General features: G+C 46.1%; 1 protein-coding gene across 2 annotated transcripts; it reads right to left on the bottom strand.

The window, feature by feature from the left end:
• Positions 1–95: 95 nt before the first annotated feature.
• On the bottom strand, positions 96–10,242 carry LOC118208313 (V-type proton ATPase subunit S1-like). Of its 2 annotated transcripts, none has more exons than XM_035382869.1 (10): positions 10,087–10,242; positions 8,005–8,131; positions 7,790–7,864; positions 6,877–7,070; positions 5,803–5,843; positions 5,451–5,536; positions 4,361–4,629; positions 4,040–4,090; positions 2,603–2,837; positions 96–1,926 (listed from the first exon to the last, which is right to left on the bottom strand). In XM_035382869.1, the coding sequence occupies exons 1-10, from the start codon at positions 10,206–10,208 to the stop codon at positions 1,717–1,719; spliced, it is 1,410 nt and encodes a 469-aa protein (XP_035238760.1). In that variant the 5' UTR covers positions 10,209–10,242; the 3' UTR covers positions 96–1,716. The 2 variants fall into 2 exon arrangements, with proteins under 2 accessions (XP_035238760.1, XP_035238761.1); XM_035382870.1 differs by having other exon boundaries at positions 4,361–4,626.
• Between the last annotated feature and the right edge of the window lie 9,137 nt (positions 10,243–19,379).

Genomic DNA, 19,379 nt, shown 5'->3' with positions numbered 1-19,379 from the left:
ATAATGGGTTTACTGCTATGTGCCAGTATATACCACTTCTGATTGCACGTGACTTGATGTTTTTACGTTTCAAAAGAACAAATACACTTCAGACCTTTGTGTTTCATGGACATATTTTATTTTAACTCGCAACATTATTTCAATTATCAACAGTCCCAGCATGTCTTGACACAAGCAACACAAAACAAGTTTAAACAGCATTTTAAAAATCTCAATAATTTAAATCTTCCTTTTTCTGCGATAGAATGTCTTAATTTCATTTGAACACAAAAGCAATTACAACTTTTGACTCAAGGGTTTTTATCTATAGTTATCTTCAGAGTCATGTTTTTCCCATCATTAATGAGAGGAGTTAAAGGCCCTGTGGTAAAACATACTAGACTGTGCCGACGTGGAATCGGTTATGATTCCCCAAAGAGAGAGAGAGCAGCTCTACGAACAGCCTTGAGAAATACGCTCACCTTAATGCGCCTGGGACTGAGACAGATTTCCTCAGTTATCTTTCAAACGACAGTGTAAACCCGGCATAAGTCGTTGGCATTATGAACACCGCACAAAAAAATACAACCTGATTCAATGGCATTCTGAGTTTGGGGAGACGTATGTTTTTCGTGCGCACGCGTCAGACCAGCCCAGAGGAAGGAGGCTAATAAATACTATTTTAAACGAGTGCTTCTGTCCTCATATATACAGAACGATCTCTGAGCACCGCAGCTCTCACACCAGCACACTGTACAGGCTCCAATTCTCACGCGCCCATCAGATTTGGAAACTGCTTTGGCTTGGGGGGGTGAGGAGGTCAAAGCTCGTATGGCATTCAGCTGGGTTTCCCGATATTGGGGGGGGGGGGGGAACCCTTGCAAAGGCACGCGCACGCAGACACACTTTCCATTAGTAAAGTTTAAGGCAGTGGTAACCAACCCTGTTCCTGGAGATCTACTGTCGTGTAGGTTTTCACTCCAACCCCAGCAGAGCACACCCGATTCAACAGCTAGAGATCTCGTCAAGCTGCTAATTAGTTAGAATCAGGTGTGCCATATTAGGGTTGAAGTGAAAACCTACAGGATGGTAGATCTCCAGGAACTGGGTTGGGCAGCCCTGGTTTAAAGAATACAGGTGTGTAAGGAAGGACATGCGATGTAGGAGAGAACGCTGCCCCTTGTGGAGAGGCGGGGAATAAAACAGCAGTGCAGAGTGAACGGCACTACTATGTGCTGCCAATCAAAAGACAGTGGAGCACTATGATTGGTTAAATCAATGAGCCGATGATGTATGTAGGTCAGCTCAACCTGTTGTGATGTTTGTGAAGCCTCGTTTCCCCCATCACGACCACCCTGGGAGTGAATGGCTGCCCTTTGCATCAGGAGCCAATCAACTCTGGCTTTTCCTCAGATGCCAATCAGCTCTGGCTTTTCCTCAGGAGCCAATAAGCTTTGGATCTGCCATGCTGCAGTGTTTGGGAGTCCACTCCCTCTCGCAAAAAAGGCCATAAACTTTGCAGAAGCGTGGAATGTACCGGTTGCTGTATAATGATTATAAATTTTTTTTTTTTTTTTTTTTTTTAAACACAAGGGGATAATGGAACACACATGCTGTTTGAAAATGAGAGACACAGAAAGGGAAGTTCGGTGGAATGTAGCAGGTTCCAGTGAGCTAAGTGTTGGGGGCGGGGGGGAGCAGCATGGGGGGGTTGGGGATGTGGGGGGGTGGGGGAGGTCACTCATTCAGGGGCACGGAGATGGCGGGCCCTTTGGGGTCGTCGAAGCGGTCCATGGTCCGGAGCTGCGTGATCATGTGCAGGCCGTAGGTCAGGATCAGCAGCATGAGCAGGGTTACGAGCAGGCCCATCCAGATGCCCGGCGTGAAGAAGCTGGCGCAGTCGCTGGCGTAGCTGAACCTGGGGCCCGCTACGCTGAAGCCCTGGATCTGAGGGAGGGAGCACGGGGGGGGGAGAGACAGAGAGGGAGAAATTAACATGTGTGTGTGTGTGTGTGTGTGTGAATCAGTGAGTGAGTGAATGAATGTGTGTGAGAGTCTGAAATGTTGGTCGTGTTTGTATAATAAATATTTAAAAGAAGATCCGTGCGCTCCAGTGCCTTTCTCTGGGTAAGTGCTTTTAAATGAAGTTACCCAGAGTGCCTCTGCTAATGCCGAGGTAATGTCTGGGAATGGACAGGTCGGGTTGTCAGTGCTGCTGGTGGTGCGGGTGAGGTAGTCACAGTGCTAATGGTGCGGGTGAGGTAGTCACAGTGTGGGTGGGGCAGGTGAGGTAGTCACAGTGCTGGTGGGGCAGGTGAGGTAGTCACAGTGCTTGAGGTGCAGGTGAGGTAGTCACAGTGCTAATGGTGCAGGTGAGGTAGTCACAGTGCTAATGGTGCGGGTGAGGTAGTCACAGTGCTTGAGGTGCAGGTGAGGTAGTCACAGTGCTAATGGTGCGGGTGAGGTAGTCACAGTGATGGTGGGGCAGGTGAGGTAGTCACAGTGCTAATGGTGTGCGTGAGGCAGTCACAGTGCCAATGGTGCGGGTGAGGTAGTCACAGTGTGGGTGGGGCAGGTGAGGTAGTCACAGTGCTGGTGGTGCGGGTGAGGAAAGGGGCAGTACCTGGAAGTCAGTGAAACTCAACCGCCATTGGCCGCTCTCCGTGGGGTCGAAGGGCACCAGCAGCGCATGGCTGAAGCTGGTGACGGACGCGCAGTGGTAGGAGTACTCCGCGGGGGCGTTGAGGTCGCGGCTGCCGTTGAAGAACGCCGTCTGCCCGTCGTACTCCAGCTCCACTGCGTCCAGCGTGAACCACTCGCGCGCGGACACCGGGTAAAAGCGCCGGCTCATGGTGAAACTGCGGGCGGAGATGTTGGGAGCGTCGAGCTTTCAGAACGGCCAGAGACACAGACTGGGATTTAAAGGGCCAGAACCACACTGACACAGACTGGGATTTAAAGGGCCAGAACCACACTAACACAGACTGGGATTTAAAGGGCCAGAACCGCACTGACACAGACTGGGATTTAAAGGGCCAGAACCACACTGACACAGACTGGGATTTAAAGGGCCAGAACCGCACTGACACAGACTGGGATTTAAAGGGCCAGAACCACACTGACACAGACTGGGATTTAAAGGGCCAGAACCTCCCTGACACAGACTGAGATTTAAAGGGCCAGAACCGCACTGACACAGACTGGGATTTAAAGGGCCAGAACCACACTGACACAGACTGGGATTTAAAGGGCCAGAACCTCCCTGACACAGACTGGGATTTAAAGGGCCAGAACCGCACTGACACAGACTGGGATTTAAAGGGCCAGAACCACACTGACACAGACTGGGATTTAAAGGGCCAGAACCTCCCTGACACAGACTGAGATTTAAAGGGCCAGAACCACACTGACACAGACTGGGATTTAAAGGGCCAGAACCGCACTGACACAGACTGGGATTTAAAGGGCCAGAACCGCACTGACACAGACTGGGATTTAAAGGGCCAGAACCTCCCTGACACAGACTGGGATTTAAAGGGCCAGAACAGCACTGACACAGACTGGGATTTAAAGGGCCAGAACCGCACTGACACAGACTGGGATTTAAAGGGCCAGAACCGCACTGACACAGACTGGGATTTAAAGGGCCAGAACCACACTGACACAGACTGGGATTTAAAGGGCCAGAACCACACTGACACAGACTGGGATTTAAAGGGCCAGAACCACACTGACACAGACTGGGATTTAAAGGGCCAGAACCGCATTGACACAGACTGGGATTTAAAGGGCCAGAACCACACTGTGCCTTCACAGGGTTAGAGAATTGGCTGCAGCATACGATCGTCAGCCAACTGGCAGCAAAAGGTCTCGTCCCAGAAGACGCCGTCTATCTGGCGTTGTGCACATGCTCTCCAGTTCAGATTTGTAGGAACGCGCACAGAGAAAGCAGACATTTTAACGTTCGATGCGAGCTGCATAACTGTATGGTATAAAACGCAGGTATGGGGAGATGGCCGCACGAAGGAGGGGGGCTGTTAGTGATCTGCACGGTACTCACGTCAGGCTGAATTTCCGGAAGCCCAGAACGTTCGCGTAATTGAGGACGAGCCTGTAAAACAAGAGGACAGAACAGCCAATCAGAGAGCTTCTCACAACCACACCAGTCATTAAGGCCTATTAGGGTTAGTCTTACAAGGTTAATTCGGCAGGCAACATTAAATAGGCATCACGGGATAAACTGTGTAAATGCCCGAGGAAACAGGCGGAGAACTTAGCACAGTGACCAGCCATATTCTGCCAGGGTTTCATCGCTCAGAACGGCATTCCAAGATTTTTCGGCCAATCGCAGTCCTTCCCTGTGCCCCCCCCCCCCCCTCACCGGGACTCCGCCTGTGTGGCACCGCAGGTTGAGTTGGCGAGCGTGACGTTGGGGTTGGTGACGTTGAGGCTGGTGCTGAAGGTCTCTGGTGCCAGATCGTAGGTCTGCCACGTCTTGTTAAACACGCTGACTTCCAGGCTCTCCGCCCACAGCAGGATGCAGGCCGTCCCATTCACAGAGTACTGTAGAGGAGCCAGAGTTCCCGCGGGGGCCTGCAGCAGGGAGCGGCCAACCGACTGCACGCCCTCGGACAGGTCCTCTGCCACCTGCTGCGGAGGGAGCAGAGAGATCAGCATAGCTACAGGAACACACTTCAGCTCTACAGGAACACACAAGCAAAACTACAGGGCTACAGGAATACACAAACGCTACAGAGCTACAGGAACATGCTGCAGAGCTACAGGAACACACAAGCAATGCTACAGAGCTACAGGAACACACAAGCAACGGTACAGAGCTACAGGAACACACTGCAGATCTACAGGAACACACAAGCAATGCTACAGAGCTACAGAAACACATTGCAGAGCTACAGGAACACACTGCAGATCTACAGGAACATACTGTAGAGCAGGGGTCCTCAATCTTATCCAGAAAGGGCCGGTGTGGGTGCAGGTTTTTGTTCCAACCAAGCAGTTACACACCTGATTCTACTAATCAGCCACTAGAGTCTTTGCTAAGGACCTTGATTAGTGGAATCAGGTGTGTAACTGCTTGGTTGGAATGAAAGCCTGCACCCACACCGGCCCTTTCTGGATAAGATTGAGGACCCCTGCTGTAGAGCTACAGGAACACACAAGCAATGCTACAGAGCTACAGAAACATACTGCAGAGCTACAGGAACACACTGCAGATCTACAGGAACATACTGCAGAGCTACAGGAACACACAAGCAATGCTACAGATCTACAGGAACACACTGCAGATCTACAGGAACACACAAGCAATGCTACACAGAACACAGAAGGAGAAGCACAGCGACACATCACACAAAAACAAATGTATGCACACACTCTCCTACATGCACGCACACACACACACGTAAACACACACACGCATGCGCACACGCACGCACACAAACATGACTTACCCGTGAAGGTTTGAACGCCGTGTAGATGGCGGTGTATGGTACAGCCTGGGCCTTCATGATCTCCAGAACTTGACCAATCACTGCATCTGGAGCAGGAGAGGAGGCTCGATGTCACTTCCTGTATACTTCAGTCACTCTGTACACACATCCTGTTCTTTTCTTACAAACCCTAGTGAATATGCAAATGTCTAAACTGGAGTGAATTTGGGAAGTAGGATAGAGCCAGTGACTGGGGTATAGCCCTGTGCTAAAGCCTCCTCCCGTCTCTGGCTTATTTGTGGTTTAAGGAAGTGAAACTGGCAGCTGAAGGAAGTTGAGATCAGCTGGGTTCAGCCCCTGCATTTCCCCTCACCGTTTCCACTGAGCGCGTCTCTGGAAGACTCCGGGCCAGAGCTGGGAAAGAACAAGAGAGAAAAACGCTTTAGAGTTTACAGCACCGCCGTACAGAAGCATCCTTATTCCCCACCATTACAGCCACACGTTACTCGCAGAGCTCCAATCAGAGAGTGGGCTGTAAACCCCAGAGCTCCAATCAGAGCGACGGGCTGTTACCCCAGAGCTCCAATCAGAGCGACAGGCTGTAAACCCCAGAGCTCCAATCAGAGCGACGGGCTGCTACCCCAGAGCTCCAATCAGAGCGACGGGCTGCTACCCCAGAGCTCCAATCAGAGCGACGAACTGTTACCCCAGAGCTCCAATCAGAGCGACGGGCTGTAAACCCCAGAGCTCCAATCAGAGCGACGGGCTGTAAGCCACAGAGCTCCAATCAGAGCGACGGGCTGTAAACCACAGAGCTCCAATCAGAGCGACGGGCTGTTACCCCAGAGCTCCAATCAAAGCGACGGGCTGTTACCCCAGACCTCCAATCAAAGCGACGGGCTGTTACCCCAGAGCTCCAATCAGAGCGACGGGCTGTTACCCCAGAGCTCCAATCAGAGCGACGGGCTGTTACCCCAGAGCTCCAATCAGAGCGACGGGCTGTTACCCCAGAGCTCCAATCAGAGCGACGGGCTGTTACCCCAGAGCTCCAATCAGAGCGACGGGCTGTTACCCCAGAGCTCCAATCAGAGCGACGGGCTGTTACCCCAGAGCTCCAATCAGAGCGACAGGCTGTAAACCACAGAGCTCCAATCAGAGCGACGGGCTGCCTTATCTCCCCACACCAGACAGAATGTAAATGCCTCCCTCCCAGTGCACAAAGCACGGTTATTTTTCTATAATACTTAACAATGGTCAAGAAACAGCACATAAAATATTAGATTCCATATAGAGATTATAGGTTATGAAGTAGCCTACATGAGAAACACAATGGACACTGATTACACATAGTAATAATAATAATAATAATGAAATTGATCATGCTATTATAATAGAGATACCACCACATTTAGCAGTACTGATGGTAATGTGTGAACATGTGTGTTACCCAGCTTTGTAGGGCAGGGGAATGACCAACAGGGCGGCGACGGAGGCATTGAGGCGCAGCTGGGTCAGGCTGGGGGGGTCCAGGTAGAGAGGGGGGGTGCCGAGGTGCTGCTGCAGCAGGGGCAGGACAGCGCTGGACCCCCCCCAGGACAGAGCCGGCAGCACCAGGGGGGACGAGGACGCCTTCAGTGCAGACTGGGGGAGAGAGACACAGTCAGCACAGAGCCAGGGAATGCACACACACGCACACGCACACACAACACATGCACACACACACACTACACACGCACACACACATACCACTCACCCACACACCAAACACACACTCATACGCGCGCGCGCGCGCACACACACACACACACACAAAGTGGTAAAGTTGACAACCAAGGACACTCAATCACCATGTTCAGCTCATTTGCACATAACGTTTGAAAATTAAGGGATGAGCCTGTCCACCCGGTAGCTACAGACAAACCCAGATATTGCAACATAGACAAGCACAGCATTGTGAATTCTACTGCAACTGTTGAACATGGCTACTCTCTAATGATTTGAGAAGAGCACGGAAAATTGTATCATTGCCGTGTTTTTGCATCACTTCATTAGTTATAAAAATGAACCGAGATGTACAAGTTGGAATCTGTTTTACTCCACACTGAGAAAAGCGTGAGAATCTTTATAGTTACCTCACAAGTTACCGTGACGCAGGATTTTTTTTGTTTCAAATCCACTTTTAGCAAGATTATTGGGAACGATGATGATGAGATGCTTCATAGAAGACAGGCCTGCCCATAATGAGTGTGTGAAAGGGGGTGGTTGGGCTGTTTGATTGGGATCCATAAGAACCACAGCTGACTTCAAATTATGAGTCAAATTATGGGTGTGTGTGGGGGGGGGGGGGGGGGGGGTGTTACCTCCAGGTGAGGGAACACGCTGTCCTCCTTGTTCCCAAAAACACCTCCGAAAACGGTGAAGTCATCCACGCTCAACTAAAAAAAATAAAATCACAGAAAAACAAATCAGAGTTTGCCGATTTCTGTTGTAGGTCTCATCGATTAAGGAACAGAGAAGCGTGAAATCCTTTGAAAGGAGGGAGAGAGAGAGAGAAGTGGCCGTTCGGGAGTCTGACCTCGTCCTGGAGGAAGAGTAGCGTGTTCCGTGGTGCGGCGGCCAGGACCGAGCTGAGGTAGGAGTCCAGTTCCGCTGCCGACACGACATGTCCCGCTGGAGGCGAAGTCTGCCGGGGAACAGGATGCCTGGACACGCAGGACACACACACACGCAGGACACACACACACATGCAGGACACACACGCGCGCAGGACACACACACGCGCAGGACATACGCGCAGGACACACGCGCAGGACACACGCGCAGGACGGACACACGCGCAGGACACACACACACACGCAGGACACACACATGCGCAGGACACACACACACACACGCAGGACACACGCGCGCAGGACACACACACGCAGAACACACACGCGCACAGGACACACACACACACGCAGGACACACACACACGCAGGACACACGCGCAGGACATACGCGCAGGACACACGCGCAGGACACACGCGCAGGACATACGCGCAGGACACACGCGCAGGACACACGCGCAGGACGGACACACGCGCAGGACACACACACACACGCAGGACACACACACGTGCAGGACACACACACGCGCAGGACATACGCGCAGGACACACGCGCAGGACACACACACACACGCAGGACACACACACGTGCAGGACACACACACGCGCAGGACACACGCGCAGGACACACGCGCAGGACGGACACACGCGCAGGACACACACACACACGCAGGACACACACATGCGCAGGACACACACACACACGCAGGACACACACACGCGCAGGACATACGCGCAGGACACACGCGCAGGACACACACACACACGCAGGACACACACATGCGCAGGACACACACACACACACGCAGGACACACGCGCGCAGGACACACACACGCAGAACACACACGCGCACAGGACACACACACACACGCAGGACACACACACACGCAGGACACACACACACACAGGACACACACATGCAGGACACACACAACAAGCATTTTAAAACTGATCAGATCATTCAGGAACTATGAGCTGTGTCATGTTACAAACAAGATATACTCCTAACACCCGGCAATTCATTTTTGTCCCGTGTAAGGGGACATGAGTCTCTGGCATTAATCTCAAAGGCATATGCTATGCTGAAACCTACACTACATTACATTACATTACATTATAGATTCTTAGCAGACGCTCTTATCCAGAGCGACTTACAACACTACAAGGGACAAGTAATATTTTTAAAAAATATTTTCAGGGCAACATGTTTTTGTCATCCAAGGCCTGTCAGGAGGATACGAGAGAACACTCATTTCTTGGGTATTTTATATATGTACATCCATCCGGGAAGGATTGAACACTTCTGTGGTCATATTCTGTGGTGATTCTTAGGTTTGTCAGGCGTCGCCAATTTTAGATTCTCACTTCCCCTCTGGAATTCCTTGCTCAAAACGGTCGCCCTCAGTGTTGTTCATTCTTCCCCGTATGCAGCCACAGAATCTACAGGTTTTAAGCGACTCCAAGCTATACCAAAGATGGTATACCAAAATGAGCAAACTTAAGGCTGAACCAACAGACCAGCAGTAGACCACCTTAACCATTAATCCACCATTGATCACCGGCATTTTTTACACTAAAATTTAATCTGGTTATATACCCAATATCTATTCATAACCTCTTGGCATTGCGGTTTCTGCCAAAACCATCAGATTCAGCTGCGATGGTAACAAAAGCAGATAAAATGGCAGGCGTAACTCTCCATTTAACACTGGTGTGTCTGTTTCGCTTTGGTATGTCGCATCTCATTGTCATGTAATTAGACTGAAGATGGCAGCGCATTTCATAACTAATAAAAAGTAATCGAGAACACGAGATACATACTGAAGGCACACGGAGTCAGAGTGAATATCAGGTTATCAGATGCAATGGGCGGGTGATATTCCTTCTAAAGGTAAAAATGTGGTGTTGGAACGTAAGGTTTCGTTCTGCCGACTAACCAGTTATGCTAAATTTCTAGCTGCCAAGTAAAAGCTACACGCCTGACCCACTAGTCTAGGTAACTTAACGTAAGTTTAAAATAACAAACAAACAACACAAATTGATTTACCCTTCGCTGGACCACAGTACAAGTGGCACCTGGCCGCCGCAGCTCCCTGTCGACAGTATAGCAGATAAAAAGAGAAGAAATGCCATTACCACAGGAGCAGTTGACACACACGAAACGGCCATTTTGTGTTTTCACACAAGCGACGAGGTCACGTGGCTACCAATCAGCTGACAGTCATGTGAGCTGAGCACTTCCTCGAGCCAGAATGAGCAATGCAATCTAGCTCTGTAATTTCGGTATTTTTGCGGTGTTGCTAAACTGAGATGTTTTTTCTACTGTGTTTCAGTTGTTTTCCCCTCATGTTGGCTGTTGTTGTGTCACATTCCCGTATCTGTTCCGACTTTACCTCAACTAGATTGCTCGCCGGGGCCAATAAATATATTGCCTACTTAAGTGCGTTTACTTCAATTCATCGTCCTTACATTTGGTTTGTAGTTCCATGTATGCCGCACCAGGTGTGAGCAAGCGGTCATTCGAGTTGGACTTGGGCCTGTGCAGCACTGGGCGACTCCTGTATCTTCTATTCACGAAGAGAAGAGTGTAGAGAAATGTAAATAGGTTTTCTTCCTATATAAATAAATAAATAAATTGGTAAATAATTGAGTACTTCTTTTCATTTTGAAATAATTAAGTAACTGACACCTCATGATTCTCCTTTTCGCAATAACGTGATCATATTTAATTTCATAACAAAGTTTTATTTTCTAATGCTTTTTTTCATTTTAAAGTGGCACTTTTCCCAATTACTTATTTCCAAAAGCTGTTTTTATTTTCCAAACTAATTTCACAATGAGACTCATGAGTTATAACGAAATCTTTGAACCGGACACCTGAGGAATGCCACTACACCACAGTCCGTCCAGTTGAGAATGTGAGTGCCCTGAGTTCTGCTGAAAGAGGAACTGGATTTAGACGATTACACCCTATGAGTTTATATCAACCTGAATTTATACAAGAAATTGCGATTACTAGAAATGAAACAATGTACACCTTTCTTCTTTGCATTTGTACTTTATTTACAAGGTTTCTCCATTGAAATAAATGATCTATATTACAAAAGACAATGACAGCAGCACAAGTTTACGGTTTCAGAGAATATGCAACAAAAAATGTATAGCATGACAGCACAATTACAATATTTACAATATTTACAAAATAATATTCCCAAACCTAAAGGTCTGATGTTTACACTGTCAGATGCTTAATACCAAATCGGCAGAAGTTATAGATTTACAAGTATCTGTGCAAAACATTTTGCCTAAAGAGGAAAAGGTGTGGATCATATTGCCTGGTTGCGAACAGAAATGAATAGGGTTCCCATACAGTCTATGGTTTCCACATAATGAATGAATAACAGTGGAGGAGTGCATGAAACTGAAGAGCCACTAGAGGACATTACTGGGCATGAGGACAAAATCTGTTGCGCGCAACAGTACAGGGTAACTATTAGTTCAAATGCATCCACTGCTGGTGTAAAGGTAGAAGTGGGCTTTTCTGAAAGCCAAGGCCGTGGCTTTAGAGAAGAAACTCTTCATATGAGAGTCCCCACTGAGAACAAGGAGGGAAAAGCAAGCAAGGTGCAAATATGCACAGCTGGATTTTACCTAAGGACCGCTCGTGTTTTGCAAAAGCAGAATAACATAACTAAAATTTTGGGAAAACAACAAGAACATTTAGTGCTCAGTGATGAGCGAGGATCCTATTCAATACACGGGGGGTAAATCAGACATGGTGCAAGGTAGGCCTTACTATATATTGCACCATACAAGTGGACAGGAAAGGGGACCACTTGTTAGAGGATGCTTGCATATGGACTAAGCAAGTGTATTGAGAGAGGAAGGTGACAGCTTGCATGGTATGTTGGTAAAGAAATGGAAACAGTCCTGCACTGCACTGAGCTCCCCAGATCAGATGTATGTCTGTGAGGTCCAGAGCCCTGAAGCACAGTGTTTGTAGGCTCACAGTACTCACAATTTGGTTCTCCCACAAAAAAACAGGATCTCCGTTCCACTCTGGATGGCAGAGGGCCAGAGAGTACGGACACTTCCCTGCCAGTGCAAGGGAGCAGTGGGGTCAGGGGTCAGAGGTCAAGAGCCTTTGATGGAAAATGCATTCTTTTTCCATACTGAGGGCATTTTCCAGCATGTTCCCTGTAGTATAGTGACTACTCCAGAATGGGTGATGTGTATATTTCAATATGTGTAGTATAATGCACTTACCTTGAGTTTAGTAGTCCCCACCAAAGAGGGTGCTGTGGGTGCTTCCTTTCCTCAGGACTACGGGACTAACCTGCAGAAGAAGAGATGTAGCATTTGACTGTTCGTAACACTGTAGCTTAGCGAAGGCACAGTTGGGTATTCCTGTCATGTCTATGTTCACAATTAAAGTGCAATATATGTAATAAGACTCGGACATCTCATTTCAAGTTATAACATTACCCACGTTTGGGCCTGCAAGCAGAGGACTCACCGGAAGAGCTGGTCGTTGTGAATGGATCCCCCGTGGGGTACGTGGTTGAGTGCTGGCACTAAATGGTCCCTGGTGTGAAGACTGTCTGGTGTCATTTGTAAGATTTGTATTTGTATTAGGCTCATTTTGTTTATATAGCACTGTGCATTAAAATGGGCGTAGATTGTATGCAATGTAAATAGTAGTTATAGTATGATCATGTATTGTAGACTGTGGTAAGAGTTATAGTATGATTATGTATTTTAGACTGTGGTAAGAATCTTTGTATGTCGCGTTGTTCTTTTGAAGCCTGGTATTATCTTGCTATGGCTGATGGAACATCAAGGACCACGATGGAAATAAGACCAGGACTTTTTCGTGTTGTCCTTGACAATTTCTTCACATGCAAGTCTTTTGATACATGTGTTTTAATTTTGTCAAATAAACTAAACTGAACTAAAGATCTCATCCCATCGTAACTGGTGTGGCTGCAGGGGCCCCACTTTTACCAGCTGGTGAATAAAGGTGCCCTTATTTTCTTAGACAGTAGCGTTCCTCTCGATGGGACTTCCGCTCAACCATCAAGAGCTGCTGCTACTCTCCTGCACACACACAGCGGTGTCTTCTGTGGACCAGACAAGGAACAGCCCTGTAGGTTTAAATATTTCCTTGCTGCCCATTACCACATTGCATCTGCAATCCACAAACCATGCTTTTCTGAGTCATGAGTACCATTAGCAGAAGGGTGAGACCATGACTCAGGTTACCTGGTCACTGATTTCTTCAGATAATCTTGACCTGAAAGGCAATCTGCTATACATGAGCTCTAAAGACATGTGGCTATGCACCTTAATCCTCCATTCATATAAACAAATAACTGTTCTGCCATCACCCCATTAAACATATTTATCATCCAACCTGACGGATGGTCTTAGTCCTGCCTGTGAACGTGTCGGATGGTCTTAGTCCTGCCTGTGAACGTGTCGGATGGTCTTAGTCCTGCCTGTGAACGTGTCGGATGGTCTTAGGCCCCTGCTCACGTCTCCTACAGAGCCAGTTACTCTGGAACAGTGGGTCCTTTTTGCTATTTTTCACAAACAACCAGACATGGGTGCTGAGACAAAGGAGGACAACATTTTTCTTTTACATTTTTCTGAGATTTCTTTTGAAGGGAATGAGTCATTTTTTCTAGGCAGTTTGGACTGGAAATGAACACAAACGGGTGGGAGAGATGGTGACAGAAAGAGGAGGTGGCTCCACACATAATTAAGCAGTGCCTTTCAGCACACCCTGTTCACTCACGGGACGCGGTCCGTTTGCACAGCTGATAAAAAACATTCATTTGTACTTGGGTCATGAAAAATATTGTTTAAACTATTTTTAACTGCGACCGCAGCTCTATAGCTCTGTCTGTCGGTTGGTCGGTTGATTAGTCGGTTGGTCCACAAAAGTGTCCCACCCCGTAGCTGAAATTTGGCATGGAGGTTGGTCATGACCGAAGGTAGAGCTGAGTAACTTTCAGGCCGATTGACAAAATCACAAAAAGGCACATAACTCCCGAATGGATTCACAGATTTGCACATGATTTTGTGGAAAGGTTGGTCATGAGCCAAAGAAGAGGTCACATGTTTGTGTGAGGGTGTGTGTGTGGATGCATGCACACATGAATGCATGCATGTGTGCGGTCGCAGCTATTGCAGATTCGCGCTTGTTGAAACGTGTCTTAATATTGCCTTCAAACACGCCACATAAGCACTCAATTACCACAAAAATAAAGGCTGTGTTATATCACCACTGATCCAGTAAGTGACACATTATATGTTTGCAGTCAATGACAAAACCATATATAAAGTCTTATGACATAATTACGTGGGTCTTGTGGATCATAGAGGGTTATTCCAATCAGATACTTTCAGCTAGGCTGACACATTGTTTAGCTTTTGCTGTTTTACAAAATATTGTTAGACAGAGGCGACCACTCACATTCCATGTAACACCTAATTTTGTCCCCTTACTGGATGATTTAAGGAACAAAGACACTGTGATTGAAACTGTCCAAAAAACAAAACAAAAAAACAAACAAAAAAAAAAAACAATAAACCCACTGTCAAGGCAACACGGTGTGTTATGAAATGTACACAAAACAGCTTTTTCTACTGGTATAGTACAGCTCACTGTTGCTAAGAAGATTTATAAAACTTGTTGAATCCCTGTCATGTTTTATTTTCCTTGCTATGTACAGACATTACTATAATAACTGAAAATGGAAAATATTAATTTCCCTGCTGTGAAAAACGCTGCTCTATTAGTCTATGTTATTTACGTTTTAATTCATTAATTATTTAATTAATTATAAGTCCCAAAATGTATTGAATCCCTTCTGGGAGTCACTGCCACATGTGTGAGAATTATTTAAGCTTACCTGTGTTCAAATGTGCAAATGTGTATCCCATCACTGTCAGCAGTGAATGTAGCAAAAGCAGGTTTTCTCAAGCTTGATAAGTTTTGACAGAACGATAATTTCTTTACCAAGAACAACAACGAATGAGCAATCTCCAGTATGTAGTTACATTTAAGTGCAACATACTTCATTGTTTAATAATAGCATAGAACACACAGTTGATTCTGAATCTATAGCCTACGTCATAGGTAAGTTAAGCATTCAATGTGCGACACAGACATTGTTCTGTGACGCTTTCTGGACAATATCAATGTCAAACAATAACAAACAATGCGCAAAAAAAGTGTTTAAACAGTATTTTTATGAACTAATTTACAATAACATGTTTCTTCCCTGTTGATTCCAATGTAGGGGAGAGCGGGGAAATAACTAACGGTTTTCGTATTTGGCTCAATTCTGAAAATATTACTGGAGATAGGTTCATCATTTTTAGTAGGCCTTGACTAGTAAGAACGATAATCAAAAATATTACCAAATATATTTTGAAAGTCAAAATCATAGGTCAAAATACATTTTAAGACATCTATAATGACGTCACAGATCGTAATTCGACTCGTCACACATACCGAATGATAATTACAGATATCTGTAATTCCGTTTGACTAGTCAAAAATATATTATTAGATATCTGAATTAGAATTAATCATAGTCAAATTAATCGTTCCACTGTTTGTTTTACAAAGTGCGTGGCGATTTGAATCCAGTTCAAAACACTCTGCAGCACTGCGTCCGACGGAAAATGAGACCACACGCGCAGAAATGGCGGTCTCGGTTTTTGGGTCGCACACACGAAACAGTTTCAGGGTTCGACACATGGTCGAACTGGCCACAGTTGTTTTAGGCTTGTTAAAGATGTGAGGACATTTTCATTTGCACATAACCTACCTTCTATAAATAAACAGTGAAACAATAGTGTCTTGTTTTTTTAAAAAGTGGGTCAAAGTGTCGAAAAAGCACTTGATCTGATCAGATTTTTAGTGTAATCGGTCTATTCGGAGGTACGTATGAAATCTTTATTTTATCAGTGAAATGTCTGCCCCCTCTCCCCGGAAGCAATCAACGGTACAATACAGCGCAAAATGTAGCAGAAAACTTGTCTCAATAAAATGGCTTTGTTTTTATGATGGATCCCAAGGCTAAAACTTTTATCTCCCACCGATGTCCACATTTTACAACTTTTAGCCACGCAAATATGAGTTTGTCACTCCAACAGTAAATGTTCTTTGATAGGTTTTTGGTTAATGATCTGAGCTGAACTAGATATCTGGGCAGTAATAAAAAAAATGCTGCCTGATATAGGTATTGAGGTACACGAGGTGCGGAGACTCAATAGAAATCTTCAGATAAAGAAACGGAGAAGGCGTTTTTAAAAGCATGGTCCTGATAGTTGATCGATGCATCTTCGTCTCTTTTTATCCAGTGACTGCATCCCAGCTTCAGACACCTGTAGGACCCATGAAAGTTGGAAAAGTTTGGAGAGTTACTGTAAACTACTCAAGTCCCAATTGAGATGGTTGAGCCAACGGTTCTTCCTAAAAACTCAGTTATCGTACCCGAACAATGCCCGGTATTTCCTAATCTGAAGAGAAATACGTTTTCAGCACACAAATGGTAAGATGAAAAAACATAGGGCCAAGTCACCTGAAATAATTTAGAAAACATTGGGTAGCATTGCTTTGGAATACAGCTTGTTTAATTTGTGTGAGCTAAGATTGCCAATCTTGTTTTTTGTAACATAATTTTGATATCAATAGGCTACTTTTTATGGCAGGCCTAAATTTTGCAAGTTTGAATTCATTATAGAAAGTGCTTTGTATGTGTGAGTAGCTTGGCATTTTTGTACATTGAAAACATTTTTTTTCTTCAGATATAATTTATTTGTGTACTGTGTTTGTTATGAGTAAGTAGTAATAGCAATGTATATAACTGTAGGCTATAAGAGACATGCATACACATAAATACATGCAAACACACATTCTTTCTAGCTGCATAAGCATGGATTCAGTCATTTTTCCTTTACCATGAATGACAAAGAAATTAAAGTGTTGGATTTGGATGGTAGCTACAGTAGCCTAGTTAAAAAGTAATTACGAGTGCAGGCACAGAGTTGAATTTGACCATTATGACTTCAAGAAAATCGATGCACATGCCGTGAAGAAGTCATTATTCTGAGACGCTTTGGGAATTCTGTCTATTTACCTGAGGTCAGAAGGTACAGAAGTTAGTGTTCTTAAGGGCTGCAAGTACGTGGTCATTGTGATTATTTCTGTATGTAGGAAACCATGAAAAGTGTCGAACTCTCCGTGCTGTATAGGTATGGGGCATGACACATCGCCAGTGTGTCACTTGGCAATAACATGCCTGCCATCCCAATTACGACAGGGAAACACACAGGGACCAATGCTGCTGTATTTGTTTTTCAGATTGGCAACCGTTCGTTGCACCATCGCCATTAGAGGGGAGTGTTGCGCTAAACTGGGCCTAAAGTGTTCACGTATCTGCACTGTAATGGCAGCTGGTTGACTGCGGAAGCGTAGTGGTGTATTCTCTCTCAGATCTTGGCCACGCAGGAGCTTTTACTGCGAACGATATCAATCTACATTTAAGTAATTTTATTTTTAATCCACAAAAAGAAGCATGAACTAATTTACGACAACGCTAAACCTCTATAGGCTAAGTCGGAAATAAACAACGGTGGGCCAATCAACTAATTATCATTATTTAATGTTATTTCTATATGCAACTGGAAACTATTATTTCAAATCATATTCATGAAACTATCCATTCATCAAATGCTCTTATTTAACGTGGGCCGTGTGTTTTAAATAGCCTAGCCTAGTTTAGCCAACAAGACTTCAGCCAGAACGAGGAAGTAAATGATGAACCAAATGGAACTATAGGTTACCTTTTGTTGCGGGCTCTGTCTATACAGTGATAATAACCATAATTACGCATATGTGCTGCATTATGAGCTGTTAGCTGTTCTTCAATAATCTGCATTATTTTCTATTTCCATTGGCCTAAATGTAGATCAATTGAACACAAATGCGTGGCGCCGGTCGTTCGCATTGTCTGCTATCGCTAATATCTCAGCTGGATGTCAAAACGAGATTTGTCCTGTTACGCACCAAATGTCACATTTGTAGTTTGTACCAAACCATGGCCACAGCTTCACATGCGGGAGCCGAAGAACCCCGGGGATATGAAGAGGGTCATATTGGCTAAGCTACCGGAAAACCGCGCCTTGCCGCATTTCTACATCCTTTCTGTTTCCACAAGCGACAGCGCCCAACTGCTTCACATTCACCGAAAAAAAGAGTCTCCAACCTTGTGCTATGTTTCTGTACTACTATGAAAGCCTGCTTGTCGGCTGCAGCAGTCATATCGTCTGCCACTGGCCGCCGCCTTGCAGCGCACATTTTTATTGCGCCCAACATTATTACAAGCACTGAGCACGTTTGCTTTCTCATCCACTCCACATAATGAAAGGTGACCATGACAACGATGGAGCAGCGATTTCTTTCGAGAGCTATTGGGGCAACGCGCAGCAGCCTTGTTCGGCACCAAAAACTACGAGTCCCTCATTAACCCATAACTCGGCTGCTCTCCGTGGTGCTGGAAATCGAACCTGTGTACCCCGCCTGTGGTGCTATCCATGGTACTGTGGTCGAACCCTCTAGTTGGTTCTGCTGTGTATCTGGGAGTCTGAACGTGCAAATCCACCGGCCAGTTATTTTGACTGCTAACACTATACTCCCCCCTCCCTCCCAGGAACAACCCGTTTTAATAAGTCATTCGCTTGTCATTTTACGAAAATAAAAATATATTTTTCAGTTGTAGAGGGCGTCTATATGTTCACAAGATGCAGATGAAGCCATTTCAACCATTAAAACACAAATTATTGATGATGTGATTTAAGAGTTTTTGGTTCGTCGCTTGTGCCCGAGCATATTAATATTGTCTGGGGAGCCTATGCGTCTTTGCGTGCTGATAGCACTTTATCGTGCTACCGTCCGTCTCTCCGCGGCACCCGAACCATGGCCGTATCACTGAGGTATCGATTCCCGCACGGCGAGGAGCGACGCAGCCGGCGGAGGAATACTGCAGCCTCCGCACCAAGGTCACAGACTGCACCGTCTCCAGCAGTGGGGTTGTAGAATATAAAATTGCAATTGTGAAAATAATATAACAAAATTGTAAGGTGTGTTAAGCATTAAACCTAAATATGTAGGCTACGTGCATCACGGAACTACAAATTTTGGATTGTCCACGTACCGCCTTGGGGTGGGCGGGGATAGCGGATATGTTGAATTATTCTATCGCAGGGAGGGGGGGTGGGGTGACGTTGGACGGGCAGGGAGGGGGCAGGACTATTTCCTGACGC

Source organism: Anguilla anguilla, chromosome 11, assembly GCF_013347855.1.
Source record: "Anguilla anguilla isolate fAngAng1 chromosome 11, fAngAng1.pri, whole genome shotgun sequence".
Classification (NCBI taxonomy): domain Eukaryota; kingdom Metazoa; phylum Chordata; class Actinopteri; order Anguilliformes; family Anguillidae; genus Anguilla; species Anguilla anguilla.
The sequence above is the reverse complement of the archived record's forward strand: the minus strand, read 5'-3'. Positions and strand labels throughout refer to the sequence as shown.

What these genes read in the sequence shown, in the direction of transcription:
- LOC118208313 (XM_035382869.1), bottom strand. Translation starts at nt 10,208, where the DNA reads ATGGCCGTTTCGTGTGTGTCAACTGCTCCTGTGGTAATGGCATTTCTT. An exon ending in GTACTGTGGTCCAGCGAAGG is followed by an intron (nt 8,132 to 10,086) that starts GTAAATCAATTT and finishes CTGCGTGTCCAG; the next exon opens with GCATCCTGTTCCCCGGCAGA. An exon ending in TTCCGGAAATTCAGCCTGAC is followed by an intron (nt 2,838 to 4,039) that starts GTGAGTACCGTG and finishes CTCCGCCCGCAG; the next exon opens with TTTCACCATGAGCCGGCGCT.